At 46.0% G+C, this 15,081-nt stretch overlaps 1 protein-coding gene across 10 annotated transcripts in view; it reads right to left on the bottom strand.

Moving 5' to 3' along the window:
- Window positions 1-2,742: 2,742 nt before the first annotated feature.
- The window catches only part of BIN1 (bridging integrator 1), a 99,056-nt gene continuing 86,717 nt past the window's right edge, over window positions 2,743-15,081 (bottom strand). For 6 of the 10 annotated variants that reach the window (XM_082055363.1, XM_082055368.1, XM_082055370.1 and 3 more), the window contains 5 exons: window positions 14,108-14,200; window positions 13,191-13,301; window positions 11,708-11,809; window positions 10,445-10,495; window positions 2,743-8,259 (listed from right to left, as the gene is read on the bottom strand). In XM_082055363.1, the coding sequence (XP_081911489.1) occupies window positions 8,152-8,259; window positions 10,445-10,495; window positions 11,708-11,809; window positions 13,191-13,301; window positions 14,108-14,200 (465 nt within the window). In that variant the 3' untranslated portion in view covers window positions 2,743-8,151. The remainder of the gene's footprint in view (window positions 8,260-10,444; window positions 10,496-11,707; window positions 11,810-13,190; window positions 13,302-14,107; window positions 14,201-15,081) is intronic. The other 4 variants (XM_082055366.1, XM_082055364.1, XM_082055372.1 and 1 more) reach the window with 1 other exon arrangement.

Here is a 15,081-nt window from a genome sequence, read left to right as displayed (position 1 = left end):
CTCAGAGATGCACAGTGGAAATCCTGGACAATGGAGATGAGAAGTCACTCCAGGAGGCTCTCACAGGTCTCTGGACTGGAGAGACAAGAAATTACAGTCTGCAGCACAGGGCTGTCCAAACATGCTTGACTTCTGCCATAATAGCCAATATTGTGGTAGTCACTGAAGGTGCCCTAAGGGGGAACACGATCCCCCTTAGGACACAGGACAACAGGCCTGCACAGGCCTCTTACTTCCACAGCAGCCACCCGAGTCCCATCACATTCGTTTCACACATTGGGCTGCGTCACGCTGACCAAATGAGTAAATGTGGGCAACTTAATTTTAATACCTTGCACTCCTGCTAGTTTTCTTCTCTCTCTTACCTTATTGCAAAGCAGCTGGGATAGAGGCTGTGGAGCAGCTCATTTCATCCCACTTAGATTTCAAAAAACAGCCTTGCTGCGTGTCCTCCGTACTGCACTGCTCTGCCAACCCTCCATGCCTGATGCAGCATTGTGGTACCTGAAATTCATATTTTAATTCACAAGAAAGTGCTGAGGCAAGCAGAGTAAATGTGAAGAACACGTTCAGCCTCAGTAAGGAGCACTCCCAAATGCAGGCAAGACATGAGATAACACCACTGCTAGGAAAAGCAAAGCTGACTGATATTAGATTGGGCCCCTGCCAGAGACTTTGGTACCTGGCTCTGATAACTAGCAAATCCCCTTACAGATCTATCCCCCCAGCATCTCAGGAAACAGTTTCACCAAATACCTATCAGCTGTGTGTCAAAACAGCTTCAAATTCTGTCCATCGCTCCTGGCAGAGGGCTGCACCTTGCCCAGTGAGAAGTGATGCGTACTTCATTACCTGCGCCACGGGGCCAAGGAGAGCAGGCTGGCCATTAACTGCCCTTGATGGGCTAATTAATCATGGGCACTTGCTGGATTCCTGTTCCGGCACTGTTATTAATGGCTTTGTGGATTGGGCCATGCAGCAGACGCTCCTCCACCTGCTGAAGCAGCAATCCCACTCTGCAAAGGGCACTGGATTCACCCAGCCAGCAAACAGGAGAAATTGCTGAGAGCTGCCCCAAACTCCCATCTTCTCCTTGGGCTTGCAGAGTGACTCCCAGCTCTGCTTTGGCGTTCAAACTCCCTGCCACAGGGCCTTCTCAGGCAGTGAGCACTCCCATTGAAGGACAGCCCTGGTACCAACTTCTCTCTTCATGTGGGGATGCCATGGAGCGACTGGCACCAACCAACACCAGTCCTCTGCAGTATGTAATGCCCTGGCCTCCGCCCTGCCCACTCCCAGGCACCCTGATGCTCTCCTGGAGCCATGTGTGCCTCCTCCATCTGTAGGGGCTTCCTTCTGCATCTGTGCTCCCGAAGCTGTGAAGCTCAGCTCTCCCTGCATCATGGTGAGGGCTCTCAGGGCTGGACCCAGGGGACTGCCAGCCTGTTCCTGCTCCAAATGCACTGCCAGGGCTCACATAGCCACAGCCCACGTGTGGCCAATGAGCCCAAGCACCACTTGTCTGGAGCAAGAAGACATCACTGGAAATGAATAATGCAGCTGAGCAGAGGTGGCTGACAATGAATTATGCACACTTCTTCCCCTCGGCTGTCTTCTCCCCTCCCCCGTTTTCTTTATATTTCTGGGGCATGGAAATGAAAAAGCATGAGGAGGGGCAAACAGAAGCCTTGCACAGAGCCCCCATGCCTTACGGTTTCGCTCCTGCCCTGCAAGCTCCCAGCCCCAACAGAGCTGACCTGGCTCAGCCTGGCAGGAGACACAACACCAAGCTGAGCCCCAGTCATCAAGTGCAGCCATAGTTTCAGGGATACAGCCTTCCTGTTCCTCTCTCTCCACCACAGGATTTGATTCAGGTCCATCCAAGCACCACGGAGGCACTAAACTCTCTAAGCCGTCTGAAAATCAAGGAACTGTGCAAGCACAGCCTGGCCGGCTCCCCGCACTGGCTCTGAGGCTTGCACACCCGCATGCTGAAGCGGAGGACTCTGGCAGTCCATTCATCAAAGTGCTAATTGGCACTGATTTGCATCAGATCATACTCCAACCTTTGGCCAGCACTTGCTATTCACACACTGTGTCCCATGTGCAGCGGCGCCGAGCCTGTCTGGAATGAGACATCTGAAGGAGTGGCCCCAAAAGTCAGCTGTGAACTGTGAATCCCTCTAACCCCTTCCCTCCAGGATCCCAAAGCATGCTGGCAGAGGGTGGAAACACCCCTTTTCTACAGGTGAAGGAAACACGCCATTAAAGAGACCTCAAAGCCAGCCTGGAAACTAAGACCTCACCCAGGTGTGCCAATAGGCTGAAGGGAGATGTTTGCCCAGATGGGGTAGGGTGCCCATGCAGTGTCATGCTTCCATCAACAAGCTTGCCTTAGGGGATGAAGATCACATCACCCTGGGGTTAGTAGCTGTTAAAAGGCAAAGGTCTCAAATCCCTACATACATTGCATTTGTTTGGTGTCAGGTTCTCACAACAGACCAGAACTGAGATGGCTGCTGGAAGAGTTTATTTGGCTGTTGTACTCGTTTAGGGAAGGACCAGCACCGCCCTCTCCAGCTCATGTGTTTGCAAGAACCCCCAGTGTTAATGGTGCCTGGGCACACCAAGCTGCTTTGAAGCTACTCACCTGTTTGAAGAGAAAGAAGTCCAGAATTGTTTCAGCTTCTTAACATAAAGGGAGGAAAAAATAAGAGAGACACAGAAAAACTGACGCGGGACTTATGATGACACAAATTATATTTCTGAACATTGCCAAGAAACAAAATGGGACAAATCCATCTAGTACTTGTCACTGGAACTGGGCATCACAGCTCTGAATACAATGGGAATTGTTCAGCTTTGTTAAAACAAAAATTAAAATAATTAAAAAAAAACACTCAAACCCCAAACATTTCTCAGGTCATTGTGGTTAAACTCAGAGACTGAATTAACAGAAGGAATAGAGATTGCCAATATATTGCCGAAGTCATTGCCACTTGATTCAGTTAAAGAGAAGCAATAAGCCCAGGACTGCATCTGGCAAGTTTCAACAGGGACCATCTACGTGAAATGCAGACTAGGGGCAGGATTAGCAGAATACACTGTAAAAGCAGGTGAAGGAATTATAGCCACAAGACACATCAAAATACAAGGGAATTTCTGAAATGGCTTTCTAACTCTCAGCTCCTGTGCACCAGCGACAGACCCCATGCTTTGCAAGGGCTGGTGCACAGTCCAGCTCTAGCCACCACACAGGTCCTCTTTCCGTCTGGAGTTTGCTACTCAGAAATGCCTAAACCAAAGAGGTGTCTGCACCAGTGCCGGGTGTGATGGTACCTGTGCGGCAAGGAATATCTCCCCTTTGGCAGCGCAGAGAAGAAAAGCTGCTGCTTGTTTTCCTGATATCAGTATTAGCAAGCTGCACCGTGGGGGATTTCCTGATGGATACAAGTTAGCGCATCTTATAGCTTGGCACTTCAGGCTGGTAGGAAGTGTCCTGTGCTACCATCATCCTCAAAGAGCATGAGAGAGCTTGGGAAGCAGGAGGAGCTGTAGAGCTGGGCCAGATGCTGAAAGACACAGAGGCGACTGAAATCAGAGGCTACTGTGTTAGAAGCACACAGGTCTTGTCTGTGGAAGATCAGTAGCTCTTCCCAGAAGGGGCTGAGACACCTCTGCATCCTCCAGCAAAGGACTGCACAGCATCCAAAACATCTACAGTAGTGGCAGAGAGCATTCAATCCATCTGGCATAGATGAAACATGAAGTGTTTAAGGGAAAGAGACACTTATGATCATATTGATCATGCTCATCCTGACCACTCACATTTTGTTGTCAGCCTTAAATAAAGAGGTTCTGGATTTTCTGGAACCCAGAAGTGAGGCAGTTAGTGCATCATCCCAAAAAGAAAAAGATAATGTATCATCCCTCCATCCTCCCCCAGCATCTCCTTAGCCTTGGGCCTTTTCCCTTCAAGACTGTTGCAAAACTTAACTGATCTGACACCCCAATTCCAGGCAGAATAAGGAGCCCTTACACCTGTTTCAGGTCACAAAAGAGAGACCCACTTCGACCTGGTGGTGTTTGCCTTGGCCATGGTCTTTGGATAGTGGGACAAAAAAGGGTTCTGCAACTGTGAAAAAGGCTTCAAGGATTGTGGCAAACAGATTGCAAAGTAAAACTAGCTCTGAGCAGCTGGAATGAAGCCCGCATAACCCCTTCTACTGCACCTCCTTCACAGCCAAGAAACACAAAGGTAGGAAAAGCAGACAGCTGAGGAATGCCCATGGAAAGCGGCACAGAGCATGCAGGATTCTGCCTGGAACAACACATTCATGTTTGCCAGGGGACCTTTCCCTAATTCTACTTAATAAAGATATATTACTGACATTGCTAAGATAGAAAAAGGGAGAAAAAGCAATGTCTTATTTCTTACTTATCAGTTGGGCAAATGATAATTCCCACTGCACGATGGGATTAGGCTCAAAGTGGAGTAGCATCATAAATCTGTAGTCATAAATCTGAGACCAAGCTGAGACCAACAGAGTGAGAATGTCTAAGCCAGGCTACAAAACCAGTCCATGGCATGGGATGAGAGATGCTTTTATTATTCACCCAGTAAAATAATCAAGTGGAAGATTATTAAATGGGAAACAGCAGCTTTGCTGGGCCAGATACCAGGTAATCCCTGAAATGTGACCAGTGCACCTGTCAGTGGAGCAGAACTGGGCAACAGGCTTCTCCGGGTTCTCTTCAGTGGATAATATATTCACAAAAAAATGCAGTTTAGGGTTAACTGAAACCAGTCATCAGATTAAGAAAAAAAGGCAAAGGCAAAAAAGACCATGAACATTAAAACATCTTCTTTCAGCATTTTCAAAACAGAAGGTTTCACATTTTTGCTTCAAAACAACTTGTTATAGCGCAAGTCATAATGTTTTTAAAAAAGTGAAAAAGCAACCCTACAAATTAAATGCTTTGTTTTGGTTTGAAATACTTTCTTTTTTTTCATGTTTTGATTTTTCCCTTTTCCATTTCACTGAGAAAATGAAAAAAAAACATTGTCTCAGGTCACCCTTACAACTTCAGGTCACCCTTACAACTTTTTTCCCCAGATTTTTCAGTTCAGCCTGCAAACTGAAAAACCACCGTGGGCACAGCCTACTTGGGAGTTTACTGTCCTTTCTAGTTCAATCAGTCCTAAGCCAAAGAAAATGGGAAATTCATTTCACCAGGTAATACCAACCAGAATCAAGGTTATTTAGCAGATGCAAAAATACTGAAAATGCACAGAGTTGTGGCTGTTTACAACGGGCTGAACGCGACCCAGGAGAGAAGATCTCCTAGCTCCAAACAACATCGCCATCCACAGGTTTCCTGCTGTGCCACCCTCCTGTCACATAAGGCAATTTATAAAGTGTGGGCCCGCTCCCGCGTTTGAGATGTGCTGACACCACTTATTTGTGATCAACGCAGGATCTGGGTAACCCACCCTACCTGCTCTAAGCAAGGGGGTCTGGGGACTGGGATATTTGGGCTGGAGGGAAGCAAATGCAGAGAGACGCGACATCCTCCCCACTAGCAATATTAGAGCATCACTCATGTGACCTGAAAACAACATCCCTATTTTGCAGAGTGCTACCACTTCTGCAGGGACAATACAGTACTGGATAGTTGCTTTGCAAGCTCAATAAAATGAAAAGGCCTTACCAGGATTTTTGTTGGGACAGTCATCTGGTTCAAACACAGCAGAAGACAACAGGAAAAACAGCAAAAACCCCACAATAAATTAGATATCAGCACAGTTTTCTAAATGGTCTAGAACAATTACTTGCAAGACAAAAAAATCACAGGTCTGGTACTTAGAATCTTGTCTTTTAAAAAAAAACCCAACAATAATCCACAGGTTTTGCATAAAAATAAACATTTTAAGCTGAGAGCATTATGTTAATTGGATCAACCCGCTTTTTAATATATATATATATATATTTCTATGTATATTTAAAGGTATATTTTTTCTATGAATATTCTTTAAAGGAGTAATGGGATTCACGAATGCATAAAAATAGATATTTTGGAAAAAATGAGTAATAGTAAAGACAACCCTGGTGAAAAAAGAAAAAAATATATCAAACCAGGCAGTATTCTAAAGCAATGGCTCACCATACTATAACTTGTGGAGTCCAGTCCTTCTGTATTGTGAGCAGTTACTCCTAAATACTATTGGATTTTGTAACAGTGATGAAAAATCTAAATTCCTGCATGTTTATTTAAAAAAAAAAAAAAAAGGAGAGAGAAGGGATTTATAGAACAGAGTTTGATGTCTGTTACATTGCTGTAAATAACTAGCACGGATCATCTCCCAAGCTGTAAGCAGGAGGAACTCCAGCAATTCTTGCATTTTTGAGAATACATTTCCTAATCTTTTCTGTCCCTCTGAACTAAAATTTAAGAAAAAAAAAAAAAAATCCACTTTTGCCCTACAATGTTTTTTTTCTGTTGTCCTACAAATAATCAGAACAGATTGGAAAAGGTGGGATTTTCAGTAGTGTGTGTCAGCATTCGGTGCATCTTTGACAAAAGCCAGCTCCTAACAGTTCGGAAGATTATTTCAGAGAGTGATCTTGTCCCTTTACAGCAGGAAATAACCTCACTGTTAAAAATCCCTTCAAGGCAGCAACATCAGGGGTATGTGAAGCCATACAAAAATGATAATAGCCTGACCTGCTTGCCAGCTGCATCAGTATTCAAGTAAAGCTTAAAGTACCTTTGTGGGACTTTAGAGTCTTGGAGGGTCAGACCGGCTTATTTTAACAAGTGTAAAATGCACTTTGAAACAGCCTTGTCATCTGCTTATTTAAACTAAAGAAACAAAGTTCAAAAACAAACAGGAGCAAAGGAAAGGTCTCAGCATCAGTATTAGACTGCAGAATGTCTTCTTGACACTGACACTTTGATATTCTTGCCTTCCTTTCTAATGCATTAAAATACCATGAAGTCATGCAGCCATTTTAAATGAGTATTTCAAGAGTCCAGTTTTCGTAGAGGTTAACTTGATCACCAGCACAGCACTGGAGAAGGCTGATCTAACAATATTTCACTTACAGAATTCTCCAAAGGAAAATAAGAAATACGATTCCACAAATAACAATGCCAATTAAAGACACAGAAAGCAATATTTTTTTTTCTTAGACATTCTTTCAGAAGAAAATTTTTCTTCTCTTATCTCTTTCTTTAAAAGCAAATCTTCTAACCAGCCAGATCTGAGAGCTATCTTCTACCCACATGAATCTAAGCTTTCCTGAAACCACCTAGGGGGTCTTGGGGGATCTCTCCTAAATTTCAGAGCTATCTAAATGGCATCTGCTTGTTTTATCTGGCTTCCCCTCTTCCATTTGTCCATTCCTCTTAGCATTTCACAGGCCAATACTACTGCAAGAATTTAGGTATCTGCATTTGAAAGAACTTCGGACTGAGCACAGCTTCACACGTTTCATCTTCTCCATGCCCCTTCCATGTAGTTTCTTCTGTCTTTACATGTACAAAGTCACAGTTTGTGTAACATTGTTTTAAAGGAAGAAAATAAAATACATACACACACACATACATTGTATTGGTGAACACTATACACTAAGTATTTTTTTTCAACAGCATAACAGAAAGTTTGGCCTACTGAAGGCTGAACATGTAGGGAAGGCTGAATTTTTACGGTTGCCATGCAAGCCACCTTCAAGACAAAACAGATGAGCCCACCCAAGAGCAAACACAGCTGCTGCTCTCAAGCCACTAGACAAATACTGCCTCTCCGGGGGTCAGACCGACATCTCGCCAATTCAGTCAATGCAGTATTTAAAGAACCACACTGATTTGCTTCTGCATCAGTCCTCTGAATCCAAATGCTGTTAAAATCAAAGGGGGAAAGGGTATTTGACTTGCCTTATTATAATTAATATGTATATATTTTGATAACACTTTGAATTTCAATTTACTTCTGAAACCTTGCCCTTTGAGAAGAACACACCCTTAAAGTTGACATTTTTTTCAGGCTTCTGTTCCTTTAAAATTCTCTTCTTTTCTTTCCACCGTTCTTTATCAATTTTGAGAACACTTGCTTTCTTCCAGCAGAAATGCAGCTGGTGGGCTGGGCTTTCACTGCACCCGTTCGGTGAAATTCTCTGGGAAAACTCCTCGGCATTGGTCAAGTTCCTTATGCTGGATCCAGTCAGACTCCTTCACACCCATCAGCCATCCTTCATCCTGGAGGAGAAGACAGAGATCAGGTGCTGGGGGACAGATGTGAGTGGGGATTTTTCTTACCAAGTGCAGGCCAAGGAAGGAGGTGTCAAGGCATATCAAAGCCATGCTTGTAGTTGGCTTGGAGACAATCCAGGAGGAAGACAAGGGAGAAGGTAAAAAAATGCTTTCACTCCCTTTTAAACGCTGAAAAGGCTCCATCCCAAAAGGGTCAGTACGAAAACTCCGATCTGACCCAGAGTGTTCTGAGACAGTGAAATTGTAAGCCATTAGCAAGTGTAAAAATCGTAATTTACACCCACTGAAGCAGGAGATATTATACCAAAGAAGGTCTCTAGAACTACAAGATGGAAACCACCAACCCCACCTTTCATTATCTAAATATGAGGGGTCTAGTGTTCTCCATAGTCAGAGAAGAAACAGACATCTCCACAGTGTAATTCACTCATTCATCCGGGGTGCTGGCCTTTGGAAAGGATGAATCATTCCTTGGGGGTTCTTATCCCCTGGGTTGGTCACAGCACCTGAGTGATTAGTATTTTAGAGAGCTTACAGAGGCAAAATGAGGCTTGCTTGCTATGCTGAAAATCCAGACCATGAGAACTGAGAGCTGAGGAGTTCAAGCCATCTTCCCAAAATGCAACAGGCTGTTGTGCTTGATGCAAGATGTGATTGACAAAACTCCCCAACCTGTGTTACACAAGATTTAAGACTCAAGGTCTCTCACAAGGGTCCTCCCTAGCCACCAAACCTATAGATATACAAACAGTGATGCAAATAGAATCCTGCCTGGTAGAACCTGTTCAGGAGGAGAACCAGACTCCCTACCCTCTCCCTGCTCTATGCAGGCTGTCCAGCACCAAGATTTCTGTTCCATCTGAAGCACATGAAGGAGACAAGATATTCAAGGTAGGAAAGCTGCACTTCTTGCCGCTCAGATGTGCAGCTACTCTAATCACTGCATGCCTTGGAGTTGCCACCATAGCAGCACGCCTCAACATGCAAATGTGCCCACTCATTTACAGTGGGGAAGCCTATGCGTTAAGATTGCAGCATGAGGCAATGGAACTGCACAGGGTACCACCACCTCCAAACTTGACAGCTTGCTCTGCATCCACCCTCTGGATGAGCATGTGTCAGGCTCGTCTAGAGATACATCATCACATCCAGCTATGTAACTTGCCAGGCAAAAATGCTCAGGCAATCAGATGCTCTAAGCCGTGGGAAACTGAGGTATGTGTATGTGTAGTTCACATAGTTGTTTTGACACTTCTCCCTTCCTGGAACTTGCAGGAGTTACCTGGGTTTTTACCCAAGGTCCAGCAATCCCTCACTTGAAACTCATTCTTTAAAAACAAATGGGTAATGTGGCCCTTGCCCAGGGTGATACATGGGGCACATATTGCTTTCGACTGACATTTTGCAGCTTCTGCCCTCTTGTCCTGTTTTCTGCACATTTCATATGGCAGCAACTCAGATGAGGCACTGTACCTGAGTCCCCTGCTCCTTGCAGGCTGTACTGGGTGCCTGCAGGCCATCAGCCCTTGCTGCTGCCTTAGATTCTTAGATTTGAGCATTCAGGAGATGTCATGGGAATAGCATGAGACGGGAGCCCATCTGCAGCAGCCATCTGCAGGAGCTGAGGAAGGACTGACATGCCATAAATCAGGAAGACAAACGACTAAGTGGAAGACACCGGGCCCAAGTGTCTGGAAAGCAGCTTCCAGCTCACAGCACGGCAAGCACAAAAGCTCATCAATTTGCACACAGCGTCTGTGCAACACAGCATGCATCACTCCCATGGCATCCTGCTCTGAAGGGTCTCCTCAGCTGTAGGAATTAGACACCAGGACCCACTGGACTGACTCTTCCCAGTTTTGAACCACATCACCTGAAGTGCCAGCTTAGAAGTGCTGCTGCCCTCAACCCCTTCTTCTGTCTAAGAGAGATGAATCCAAGCCTGGCTGATGTACCCACAAACTGACACCTAAGCTGCAAGATGGGGACATGGATCACAGGCTGTGATCCTCCACTCACGTGCACAGTTCATGCCCATGTTAACAGCCAGCGTTTTCTGGCTGGGTGTGGTCAGGGTTAGGGAAATGAGCTGTAACACACCATACACTGCAGGAGGGTTAGAGGGCTTCAGTGCAGCTACAGCATCATGTTAGCAACACTCAGAGCTCACCCTCTGCAGCTTGGAGAGTCTTGAGTTCATGGCTGTTGCACCCATATCCAGCTAGAGTGCAAACATACGGCATTGAAAAACTCTGCTCCACAAATGCCATCTCCTACCACAGAAACTAGGGGAACTGCCAAACTGCCACTCATTTCTCATGCAGAAAGCTTTCTGAGAAAGAAACGGTCACAAGTGCTTGTGCAGGGCAGTTCCACCCAGAGTCCTGTCTCCAGAAGGAATCGCTGCCCTCTTCCCCATACAACCCTTCCCTCCAGAGCACCTAGCTCTGTGCGAACTGCCAGCACATTATAGCTGCCATTTCACAACCAGCAGCAAGATCTGCCTCGCCAACAACTGAGACGTAAAGGAGATCCACATCTTCTGTAGCCAGTGAACTACAGCACCTTCCCTTTACCCCTTGTGGAATCCAGATCTTGTCTGGGCTTGGCCAACCCCAAATTCAGTGACTACTGAATCAAGCTAGAGAATTCCCTTTTCCAAACTAAAACCTGGAGACGTGAGCATGAGTTTTATAAAATCATCACCTCCCTCAGCAAAAGTAGTAAAACTGCTGCAGACTTTATCAGCTGGAAGCCCTCAAAAACAGCAAGCAAGTAAGATTTACTCAAAGCTTCTAGAAATAGCTCAGATTAAAGAAAAACACTGCCAGTTAAATTCAGGTTGGAGAGGGGCAGTAAGACTGTTCTCTGGGGCTGAGCATCCTGCTCCAGCCTTTGGTTCTGCTGCCATCTCCTGACCAAACACTGTCTTTTGGAAATAGGCATTGCTATGTTGAAGTGCAAGACATCATCCATGGCAAGCTGCTTTCCCAGAGCTCCAGTGTTTCTCAAAAGGGGAGAAAACATTGTAAGCTGTGAGTCACTCCCGCCAGTGCCACAGTCTGCATTGCAGTGGTCACAGGGAATGTGCATCAAGTTTAGGAGCAGTGAGGAGGCAAAGTATAGGCTCTGTTGGGCTCCCTGATCAAGGAAGCCACTGCATTGGCTCAGATGCCCTGATAGGGACAGAAGCCACAGCTAGTTCACATGCTTTATGAGGGGTAATTTCTCTACCTTCCAAACACAAGCAGAGTCCTTCTCTGTTGCAGGAAGCCAACCTCAAGCTCAAGGACAACTGGCTCTCCCACCAGTTCCCAGCCACAAACTGATGGCTCTGCACCCAGCCAGCCAACTGTTAGTGGAAGAAGCAGCAGCTCTGGAAGTCCTCTTGGCTCCTCCCAGCCCAGGTTCACACCCTGTCTTCCCCACTCACCTGCTCCTCAGGGTTCTCAAATGGAATCACAAGCACCACATCCCCAGCCTTCAGTTGCAGCTCATCACTGTCAGTGGCTGTGTAATCATGCATGGCCTGGACCTGTGGAGACAGGAGAGGAGAGCTTGGATGAGTCCAGCCTTCTCTCACACAGCTTTGTAGCAGGTAACAAGTCTTTCCACTGCATTGATTCACTGGATGATTCAGGCTGGGAGGCACCTTTGGAGGCCATCTGATCCAACCTGCTGCTCAAAGCAGCACAAGCTTGGGTCAAAAATGCCACATGCACAGGAATAACCACTTCCCTTCATCTAATGGCTACATGCTTGTTCACACAGCCTGGCACGCAGCTCACCTTTGCCACAAGGGCATCCTGGTGAGTCTCACTCAACTTGTTATGCACCAACACCTCCCCAACCCTTCCTTAGGAGGGCTGAATTCCCACAGTATGGGCCTAAAAACTTCCCAAGGTAGAAAGCCTGTATTCACTCAGATGGTGTCCTGTATTATTTTTGCAGCTGAACTGCAAGATCATTAGAGATTATAGCCTCCAGTCTCTGTCACAGCAAGAAGAGAGGAGAAACATAGAGAAGAGTATCAGTTTGGATCTTCAAATGATTGTATCCTGCCATGTTTTCTCTTTGGTATTCATCCTGATTCCTATCAACATCTGCATTACAACTCTTTTATTTCATACCACAGCTCTCCACTTCAAGCACCACAGTCTATAATGCTGCTTGTAACAAGTCAAAACATGATGAGTCTCCTATTGTTCTTCAGAGTTTTGTCATTCTTCAGCTTTCGGTAGGTCTCCCAGGGGAAAACAACAACAACAACAAAAAAGGATGCATGGACATGACTGAAGCAGAAGAAAAGCATTCCTATAGCAGGTTAAACAAATAAAAAAGGAGACTGTCATTTCTCACTTTCAGGGCATGATGCATCTGTGCTGTCTTGCTACCATATTGCATTATGTGTGTTAAATTTGTGGCCTCTCCTCACCCAGAATCACTCCTTCCTCCACACCTTCAAAACAAGTTGCAAATTATCTTTGGCATATTCAGGATACCCACCATTACTTCCCTGTCTAATCCTGTATTTTTCCGTTCATCCTGGCTTTCTAATTTCCCCAAACACAAAGTCATCTGACCGTAGTGGTGTTTCCAACTCTTCTTCATTTGCCACTTGCATCAAACCTTTCCAGTTTGGAGCACAACTTCTTACCTACTACCCAGAGTCTGTGGCTGAGCAGCAGAGAGAAGGAGGGGTTTTGCTATACAGCACAGCCAGACATTTAGACACCAATGTTCCTACATGGTCCTTTGAAGCATCTGGAACTGCATGAAGCTGGGCTGCTGGAGAGGAAGGTGTCTCTCTCCTTCAATTGCCTTTCTACCTTTCTCTGAGGCATAGCCCACGGCCAGTTAATTCATTACAGGAAAAAAATCACCAGGACCTCAGTGCCCCACCAGCAAGCACTCACCTTGAACAGAAATCCTGGGGGCATGTCAGGTCTTTCGGATGAAGCGCCTCCTTCCACAGTGCCATTGACAGTAGCAGGGAAAGTTTCCACAACAACAGCAGGCAGAGAGCTCTGGGAGGCAGCAGCCAGGGAAGGAAAAAAGCCACTGAGATAAGAGAATCCAAAACTACAGCTCCAAGTCCACCCTGGAGGATCCACATCCCAACCCTACCCATGGCTGCAGTGGGTTTTCCCAGCACACAAGTCAGTGACAAAAACACCACAAAGGACAGCAGAGGCAGCAGTGATAAGGCAGGAGAGGTGACCACTGTCTTCCTTCACTTAAGGCTGCAGAAGGGTAGAGAGGATTTAATGTTTTTCTGGGACCATAACGCCCAGAATTTCCCATTCATTGCAGTAATGACAGTCCTCATAGAGCCCTCATGGAACAGACAGCTCACATGTGACAGCCAAGTGGCCATGAGATAGGATCTACTCCAGCCCCCTAAAAATGTGGCAGTGTCAGGAATATTAGAGGAACCCTGAATATTCAGAGGACATGGGCAGAGCCCAGAGGACAGGGTAGGTAAAAGTAAATGATGAGCAAGGAAGAGGCCAGCAGACAACACAAGCTTAGTACAGCATGGGCTGTGCGCTGGCTTGACAACGTGGGTGTGTTAGTAACCGAACCAGTGCTAACAGGTGAAGGGACTGTCCTTTGTGCAGATCTTCCAGCTGAGCTTCTCCCTAAGCATTATACAGATAAAAGGCAACAGCCAAGTCCGGCCTCTGAATTAGAGCACTGTAACTGCTGGGGTGGTAGGGCTGTGTTTTTCCAAGCAGTCACACATCTCTCTTCCCAGCCCAGCCTCCCACATCTGCTGTATGACAAAGGGATCTGCTGGAAAGGAGGGACTGCTGTCCCTCGAGGGGCTTACCGATCCTGAATCAGCTTCAGTTTTAGATGCATCAGCTCCAGCTGCTGCTTCTGATCCAGCTGCTTCAGCTCCTGCATGGGCTGCTTCTGCAGGCTGCAATACAAAACCCACCCAGGTGGAAAGTTATGCTCATTACAGATACATGTGTGTGCAGAAAGTGCAGTTCAGTCTGTCCAAGTGCTCTGTGCTGTTGACTGCTGCCATCTGCTGACAAATAGGTGGGGTACCTCAGGGTCTTGCTACGTTTGTGTCTCACTCCCTCCCTGCAAGCCAGTGAAATCACAGTAAAGTCTCCATTCCCTCACTCCGGCCACACAGCAGGCAATTCTCCAGAGGAAATCAATGCAACATAAAAAAAAATCCTGTGCACCTCTTTCTTTTCATTATCTAAATCACAGACCTACTTTAGACATGCACAGTATCTGTGATTATGCATGGATTGCCTACCTGTGTGTGAATACAAGTCTGCTTGCATGCCAAGGGACAAGGGTCTCCCAATAGGTTGCTCCCAAGGATCAACAATTACGGAATATTTAAGCCTTTGCATACTCCCAGAAACAGAAGAGCGTGGTCATGTGTCCAGATATGGAACTGGGCTCAGCATCTACATGACACTAGCAATGAATGAAGCTGAACTGAAAACTGCAAACATTCACACAAATTCTATTTTGGACAGTCCCTTGGGAGACTGGCCAGGCAGCATTTGGGAAGACTCCTGACAAGAATCTCAGGGGTTTGATTTGCAGCCCTAATGTCTTCATGGCCAGTCTATACCCATTTGTTCTCTATACTAGATTGCACATGCACCTCTTTGCAGAATCTAACCAGGTACCCACTCTACACTTGCACAATAGAGACTGCTATACAGATATTTCCCATTTTTAATACAGGTGAATAAGCCAGCTTTAACAGGCCTCCATGCCTCATACATTCAGTAAACACAAGTGCCCCTGAATACAACCACATTCAAAACA

Source organism: Streptopelia decaocto, assembly GCF_964273445.1.
Source record: "Streptopelia decaocto genome assembly, chromosome: 6".
Classification (NCBI taxonomy): Eukaryota; Metazoa; Chordata; class Aves; order Columbiformes; family Columbidae; genus Streptopelia; species Streptopelia decaocto.
Note: the sequence above shows the minus strand (reverse complement) of the source record. Positions and strands in the feature narration are given on the sequence as shown.